The sequence below is a fragment of the Chionomys nivalis genome, chromosome 9 (assembly GCF_950005125.1).
Source record: "Chionomys nivalis chromosome 9, mChiNiv1.1, whole genome shotgun sequence".
Classification (NCBI taxonomy): domain Eukaryota; kingdom Metazoa; phylum Chordata; class Mammalia; order Rodentia; family Cricetidae; genus Chionomys; species Chionomys nivalis.
In genome coordinates, this window is record NC_080094.1 from 1,163,795 (window position 1) to 1,172,017 (window position 8,223).

General features: G+C 52.0%; 1 protein-coding gene across 1 annotated transcript; it reads left to right on the forward strand.

The window, feature by feature from the left end:
- Positions 1-5,486: 5,486 nt before the first annotated feature.
- Bhlhe23 (basic helix-loop-helix family member e23) lies at positions 5,487-6,158 on the forward strand. The gene has a single exon (XM_057781032.1). It carries the CDS (start codon positions 5,487-5,489, stop codon positions 6,156-6,158), a length of 672 nt encoding a protein of 223 aa, XP_057637015.1.
- The last annotated feature ends 2,065 nt before the right edge of the window (positions 6,159-8,223 follow it).

An 8,223-nucleotide genomic window follows, 5' to 3' on the forward strand; every position in this document is an offset into this window, starting at 1 on the left:
CTCTGCTCAGATCTGGAAGGCAAAAAAAGATGCTTTAAGTCAAGCCCCAGAAGCCGTAATCAATGTCAACACAACCTATCCACTTACGCCTGTGGGTAGGGGCATGAGGGACCTTGTATGTTATTCCCATGGTGAAAGGGAGTGCTTAAACATTTTAAATGGGGAAAAACCTGTGTAGAGGTGGTGATCAAGAAACTACATCAGGACTGGAGCAGAACCTTGGGCCTCTTCTCTCGTCACCCTAGGGAAATCACTTAGATCACATCCCTCAGCTAAACAGTGCAGAGCAGAATTCCTCAAGCCAGGCACAGAGGTAGCGTCAGCAGGGTGGGCCTGGGCTAGAAGGATGAGAACATTGGGAAGGGATGGAAGGATGGTAGGAGAAAGAGGAGGGTGTCCTGAGGTCGGTTAGGGTGATGGCTGTGAATCACAGAATAAACCTGCTGCGAACGTCTGTGAACTGATGTTCTAGATACACTGCACAAATTATGTCTTGATAAACTGTTGTTTAAAACATATCTTAAATTTAATTTTATTTATGACATTGTGTGTGTTCGTACGTGTGTGTGGTATGTGTGAGCATTGTTGTGTGCACCACAGCGCCTGTACAGAGGTCTGATGACAACGTTCAGGAATCTGTTCTCTTTCATGTGGGTTTTGGGCATTGAACTCTGGTTATTAGGTTTATTAAGCCATCACACCAATCCTAAAAACATATTTAAGCTGGTGCATGGATGGGAGGGTGTCCTTTGTGGACTAACAGGAACCTGGGCACAAATCAGGACTTGAGGGCAAGACTTTTTCTATGATCCCTGTGGTGGTTTGAATAAGAATGGACCCAGAGGCTTGTATGTGTATTTAAATGCTTAATCATCAGGAAATGGCACTACTTGAGCAGGATTAGAGGCGTGGCCTTGTTGGAGGAAGTGGGTTGCTCTCTCTTCCTGCTGATCCAGGTGTAGAATTCTCGGCTCCTTCTCCAGCACCACGACTTCCCAAGTGCTGCCATACTGATCATGGACTAAACTTCTGGAACTGTAAGCCAGCCCAAATAAAATGGTTTGTTTTGTAAGAGTTGCCATCGCCGTGGTATCTCTTCACAGCAATAGAACACTGACTAAGACAGGCCCCCAGGAGGAGTGGGAAGTCCATGCCCAGGAAGACTTCGAGGGCATGGACTGGTGCCACCCAGAAGCACCTGGGAAAGCTTCATGAGTCAGAAGTTTCCCTCATCTGAGCCAACTGAAGTGAGGGGCTACGGCCATCACCTGACATCCACACTCATGGGTAGGGACAGCCTCACTCAAAATCCCAGGTCGATTTTAGCATCAAAGAGCAGCCAAACCATGCTGATTCTAAGCCAGGATGGGGCTGTCCTAGTTCCAGTCCCCCAGGTTATCCTAAGACCATGCGTGTTGCAGAGACGAACCACATTTTACGGGAATGGAAACTTTAATTGGTGCAGACCCCCAAGTCCTCCCTGCCATGATGAATAAAAGGTAGAAAGAGCTCTGCCTTCTCAGCCATGGTCCCACTCAGTCCCGGGATACCTACAGCACCCAGCTCCAGCAGGGGAACATTCCACGGGGGTGCTGGTAAAATTGGTATTCCTCCTCTTCCCGCTCACAGGAGCCTGGGAAACAACCCATCTAATAGGGGCCTGAGAGTTGCAATCTCCCTATCGTCCAGCAGGTGGCAGCGTGGCACTGCAAATCCCACCTCTCCTTGTAGCTTGCCTATTGCAAGTTGGTTCTTGTTTTATTTATTTTATTTTATTTTGTTTTGTTTTTGAGACAGGGTCTCGTTATGTATCTCTAGTTGTCCTGGAACTCACTATGAAAACCAGGCTCAGCGATCCAGCTGCCTCTGCCTCCCAGGTGCCCCCACGCCCAGCAATCTCACCCTTTACAAACAAGTGGCTGACTTCAGACCCGTTCCCTGGGTTTCCTTCAGAGCTGGTGACAGGTGATAGTGAACATTCTTGATTAACCGGTTGTCTCTGTTTCTTTCCTGTTGCCATGAAAGCAACCACACAGAAGACAGGTTTGTTTTCTCTCATAGTTTAAGTAGAGTCCATCGTGGTGGGGAAACCAAGCTGGCAGGAGCTTGAAGCAGATGACATCATCATACTCACAGCCAGAATAAGAGAGCAACTGACTCGTGCTGATGCTGCTGTCATTTTATACAGCCCAGGGAGTGTTCCTGTCTTCCCACCTCTGCTGTCACAATAAAGATCTCACACACACACATACACACACATACACACACATACACACATATACACACATACACACACATACACACACATACACACACATACACAAATACACACACATACACACATATACACAGATACATGCACATACATACACACACACATACACACACTCACACACACAGAAATCCCCAAAGTTCCACCTCCCGGGTGATTATAGATTCTGTCAAGCAGGTAATTAACATTAACCATCTAACTGGATAACATGTCTGCCCTCCTGGCCGGGAAAGTTTAGAAACCTCAAGCCCACCCCATCACCGACCCAGGTCATAGCTTTAATGCAATCTCCCTTGCAATGTCAATGGCAGCCATGGTTAAAGTCTCTGTCGGGTTCTCCTCCGGGTCTCAGGCAACACTTGAATATCCACCTTGTCCGTGGCTGTGGCCCAGACTGTAGTGCACCCTGCTGACCCCCCCCCCCATAACATCTCCATGTCTTCACGACATCCGCTCAGCATCACCCAAGGGCCTCATATCCACCATGTCCTCTATACACAGGTTGGGTCTTGGAGCCTAGCCAAACAGTGTGTGCTCCCCAGCTTCCCACAGCCCTCCTAGACTGGAGCAGACACAGGCACAGGCCCCCTTTCTCCTTCCCACCTACACAGCTATGACCATGGGAGTGGTTTTAAAAATACTCTCCTGGGACATCTCCCTGTAGCCAACCTGTAGTTTTCTTTGTATTTTAGTAAATAAAGTTTGCCTGAAGTTCAGAGAGTTAAACAGCCACACTGATCAGCCTTACAGACCAGGCAGTGGTGACACACACCTTTAATCCCAATAGACAAACTAGTTTGCCATAGAAACCAGGTGGTAGTGGTGCACGCCTTTAATCCCAGTCCTAGAGAGGAATGTAAGACGGGAGGAGACAGCTGTCACTCACAGTCTCATTCTGAGGATTCCTGGAGGCAGGGTCACCATTTCATACTGAGGTAGAGGTAAGAGCCAGCGGCTGGCTGTTTTGCTTTTCGGACTCTCAGGTTAAATCCCAATTCTGTCTCTGGGTTTTTATTAATGGTGTCACACCAACCTCCCTGTCTTCCAAATGGACAGACTCCCCTGGACAGCATCAGCATCTGGTGCTGCTGCTACATGCCTCTCCTTCTCTGGATCCCAGTGGCCCCTGCTACTCGTTTTGTGGCCTTTGCCTCTTCTGATGACCTGATGGTCCTACGTCCCAGTCTGTGGGCCTAACCCATGCCTCATTTCCAGATCTGGGCCCAGTCACCCTGGTTCTCCATCAACTCCCACACCTCCCTGCCACCAGCCCAGGAGCGGGCACTTGGAAGAGGCCTCACAGAGACACATCATCCTTTGGGCCAGCATACCCTTCTAGTTGATGCCTGTCCTCCACAACATAGCTGGCCACATGGCAAACCAGCTCAGAGCAATCAAGAAGCAGTTGTCTGGCCTCTTTCTTTTCCAGACGCAGAGCAAACCCTGATGTGGCTGAAGCATAAATGCACATCTTTCTATCTGTGTTCTTTTGGGGAGGAGCATCAAGACAGGGTTTCTCTGTGTAACAGCCATGGCTGTCCTGGAACTCACAGAGATCCACCCACCTTTGCCTCCTGAGTGCTGGGATTAAAGGCGTGTGCCACTATGCCTGGCTCATCTATGTTCTTGCAATGGTCTAGAGCCCCAGAACCTTCCAGCAAATGCATGGCTCTCTCACCCATTCACTTCACAAATGTGCATCATGTATCTGTGCATTCTTGGAGAGTGCTCAGCAATTGAACCATTCAGAACAGAGAGGTTAACTGACTGTGCCAAAGTCACACAGCATGGCCTTCTGAGTGGTTCTGCCTTGTGCTGGAAGCCAGAGTGGCCCCATCTCTCACCTTAGTGAAGAGAATCCTGCTGAAACCACAGAGCCCTAGGGGGTTTCACACCTTGGGAGGCTCTGGTCAAAGCACTAAGCCCCTCAGCAACCTTTACATATGGGGCTTTAGTTGGCAAACATGGAGGAAGGCCAGCCAGCAGCTCCTGCTCATGTTCTATAGGTAGAAAGGGAGCCTTGGGTACTGGTCTCCTACCTCCTGTGGCATGAAAAATGCCACCTGCTCTGCCCCTCCCAGTCTCAGACAGTCTGAGCCTCCAGTACCCAGGGCAGACTTTGGCTTCAAGGCTCGCACCCCTACAGGAAAGATGAACCAATGCCCCGCACAGCCCCTGCTTCTGAGTGGGGGCAACAATATTGGAAACAGACATTCTAGACCAGTTGGGGCACACAAAGCACCCAGATCGAGGCTACCTGTTGTGTGGAGAGGTGTCTGGGCTGAGATTGCGGCCTCGACAGGTGAAGGCAACCCCACTCACTCACCAACAAGGAGTCTGGATCCTTCTGCAGTGACCTCTGATAGGCCCTCAAATTCTAACTCCTTTTCCCAGCCAAAACTGAGAAAATCTATCCTATTCTTCCCCCAGGACAAGACTGAGAATCCTTCACCTGAGAAGTCAAGTGAGGGAAATGAGAGGCTGTCTGTCTTGAGCAAAAGGTTTCATCCCCAATGCTGGTCCTCACCTCAAACCAGAACTTACGGAGACTGCAGGAGCCGCATTGGGACGCACTTGGTGGTGGAGCGACAGACCTGGCTAAAGGACTGGACGCCTTCAGGAAGGTGAGAACTCAACCCATAGAGGCAGATCTGTGATCACCTGGAGCAGGCTATGCCTTACCAAGTCTGTGTGTCGCCCGCTCCGCCAGAGATCCGGAGGAGAACCTGGCAGAGAGCTACCGCTCCGCTCCTGCGGGTGAGGCCCAAAACAAGGCAAGACTGAAAGCGATATCCCAGGACCAGAACTTTTGGGGCAGCGACCACCCCCACATCCCCCGAAGGAAATAAGAGACAGCAATTGAGACAACGAGAAGCAGGCCAGCTTCTCCCGGGTCCCGCGGCTCCCATCTTCCATCTCTGGGCTGTAGGTCTGCTTGTAGCGGATGGAGCAGGGCTGGAAAGATGCGGACAGCAGGTCCCCTCTGATTGGATGACGCGAGTCCCATCCGGCACCTCAGCAGCTTAAAAACGAAGCCCGGCCGAGCAGGAGCTAGAGCGGCCCTGGCCGGCCATGCGCCTTGGCGCGGAAGTGCAGAAGGGGTGGCTGGAGGCCGGAGAGGCCACGCGGAGGCCCAGGGACCGACAGACAGCCGCGCAGCCAGACGTGCCCGCAGGGCAGGAAGCCGCACTGAAGTAGCTGGCTCCAGAGGGTCATGGCCGAGCTCAAGTCGTTGTCCGGGGACGCGTACCTGGCACTGAGCCACGGCTACACCGCTGCCGGTCACGCCTACCCAGCAGCGCGCGGACCAGAGACTACACGCGGCTTTGGTGCATCCGGTCCAGGTAGCGACCTCCCCGCGACGCCTGCTTCCCGCGTCCCCACCGCGACGGTCGAGAGCAGCGGGGAGCAGAGCGGCGACGAGGACGACGCCTTCGAGAGGCGGCGGCGGCGGCGAGGGCCCGGGGTCTCGGTGGACGCACGGCGGCGGCCCCGAGAGCAGCGCTCACTACGGCTCAGCATCAACGCGCGCGAACGGCGACGAATGCACGACCTGAACGACGCGCTGGACGGACTGCGCGCAGTCATCCCGTATGCGCACAGCCCGTCGGTGCGCAAGCTCTCCAAGATCGCTACGCTGCTGCTGGCCAAGAACTACATCCTCATGCAGGCTCAGGCCCTGGAGGAGATGCGACGCCTGGTGGCCTACCTCAACCAAGGCCACGGGCTCGCTGCCCCTGTGGCCGCCACGCCTCTGACGCCCTTCGGCCAGGCAGCGGTCTACCCGTTCTCGGCGAGCTCGGCGCTCGGGCCCTGCCCAGACAAGTGCACCGCCTTCTCCGGATCGCCCTCGGCGCTTTGCAAACACTGCGGCGAGAAGGCCTGACCGTGCCGAGCCCCTCCGCAGCCGCCTTTCTATTTAGACTACCCCCTGTCCTCACTGGCGGGGCCCTATGGGGAGAAGGCAGCCGGACCCCGGACCCTGTTTGCAGAACTGTTGGGTGTAGAACCCGAAGTCGGTCCTGGCAGAGCCAGAGGACTCTCCAGACACCGCCGCAGCCACAGAGCTTTCTCAGGGTCCGCTAGGCTTTGCCAGCGCGGTAGGGGTGAGGATGACAGGTTACCAGCTGTGCGCCAAAAGAAAGCCACGGTAGAAAACAGGTAGCGGCTGGTCCCACTTCTGACGGGTTGCTCGGCCCAAGGCTCAGGAGCGCAGACACCGAGCACTTCCTAGCACTAGGGATCGTCCTCTGGTCCAATCCCTTCTAGGCCAATCTGCAGGGCCTTGCTCCAACTAGGCGTGTTCCGCAGGACGGGTGTGGCTCTTCACTGGGGGACCTCTAATGGCCCCAAGACTCCAGACCGGGCTGCTGAGAGAGGTTCCACCGCGGTCCTTTGCAACAGAAGTGAGGGCAGACGTAGGAACCCAGGAGATGAAATTTGCAGCATTTTCCAAGTATAAACGTGTTCTGTAACGTTCTTTCCTGCCCAGAGGCTCAGGAAACCCACTCTGGCCTCAAAGTCTGTGGACTCGTCGCTAAATATGCCCGAATCGCCAGCGCCTGCCTCCCCGCGGGCTGGAAAGGGCGTCATTTCGTGCTATTTGTTGCAAGGCGGAGTGCAGGTCCTCACAACTTGCACGGAGCTACTTGAGGGTCAGCCGAGGACTTCAGTCTAGTTTCATGGTCAGTGAAGCCCCTCTGCTCCAGTTCGGGGACTTCGGGAGGAAGCCGGGCTACCGGTGAGTACCCGGCGCTGGACTGAATGGTAACTGGTCGCTCACAAAGTAGAACCGCAACCCCAGAATCCTGACACTGTCTCTAGCCAGAGCCTTTAGCCGGGTGCCCGAGATGCTTACTGGTCTTCGCTGCGTGGCCCTTGGCAGCTTCCGCCTCTGTTTACCCAATTATCTCGGCCTTCTTAGAGGTAAAGCAAATCAAGAGAGGGCTGCCGCCCTGCAAAGCGCCTGTCTATGGCGCTTAACTTCAATTAATGCGCTTGAAAAGGCTCTTTTGTATTTGCAAAATGACGTGTGTGGTTAAGTCTTATTCATAAAGACGTATGCTCAATACTGGTTTCTGCTCATTTCCATTTTTTATTTCTTAATTCTTTTCCCGTCCCCTAAACTAATCTGCTTTGCACATTTCAAAACAGACTGTTTTTCAAGTTCTCTTAAAATGAGCAGGGAAAACTGGAAACTCAAGTGTTGTTAGTTCTGGGGTCATTACCCATCATTAACTGAAAAAGTCCTCTATATCTGTTAAGACTGGGGATGGGGTGCAGAATAATGTATTCGATTTCAGCTCACCTTACAAAAATAATATTTTTAAATTTTAATATCAAATTAAGTGTCCATCTTTGACTTGATTTATAATATCTATTTTCAGGCAAATGGTATCTATCGACTTGGGATCCTTCTTCTAGAGCCTCAAGAAATCTCTGAGGTTTTAAAACGAAACGCCATTAACAGATACATGGTTGGCATCTGAGAAAAGTAAAGTGGGGTGGACACACACCAGTGATCCCTACCTGCAGGAGACTGAAGCAAGGGGGAGACGGAGTGGGGTGGTACACACACCAGTGATCCTACCTGCAGGAGACTGAAGCAAGAGGGGGGAAATTTTGAGGGCAGTCTTAGGGAGACCCTCTTAGAAAAAACAAAACAAAACAAAAACAGAAAAAAAAAAGCCCTTTAAAAAAAAGAAAAGGGGGAAATCTTTCCCCTAGAATGAAAGCAATTTTTTAGGAGCTGGGAAGGGTAGTGGCTGTTAAGAGCTCATAACCTCAACACTTGGGACGTGGGAATGGGAGAGTTGTTTCAATTCAATTCAGTCTCAGCCTGAACTAGAATAAGACCTTGTCTAAACAAAGGAATAACAACCTCTCTCCCCCACAAAAAACCAAAACACAATTTCTAACCATTTTTCTAATAAAAACATCTCCAATTACTA

Coding starts and splice junctions, on each gene's coding strand:
- Bhlhe23 (XM_057781032.1), top strand. CDS start 5,487: ATGGCCGAGCTCAAGTCGTTGTCCGGGGACGCGTACCTGGCACTGAGC.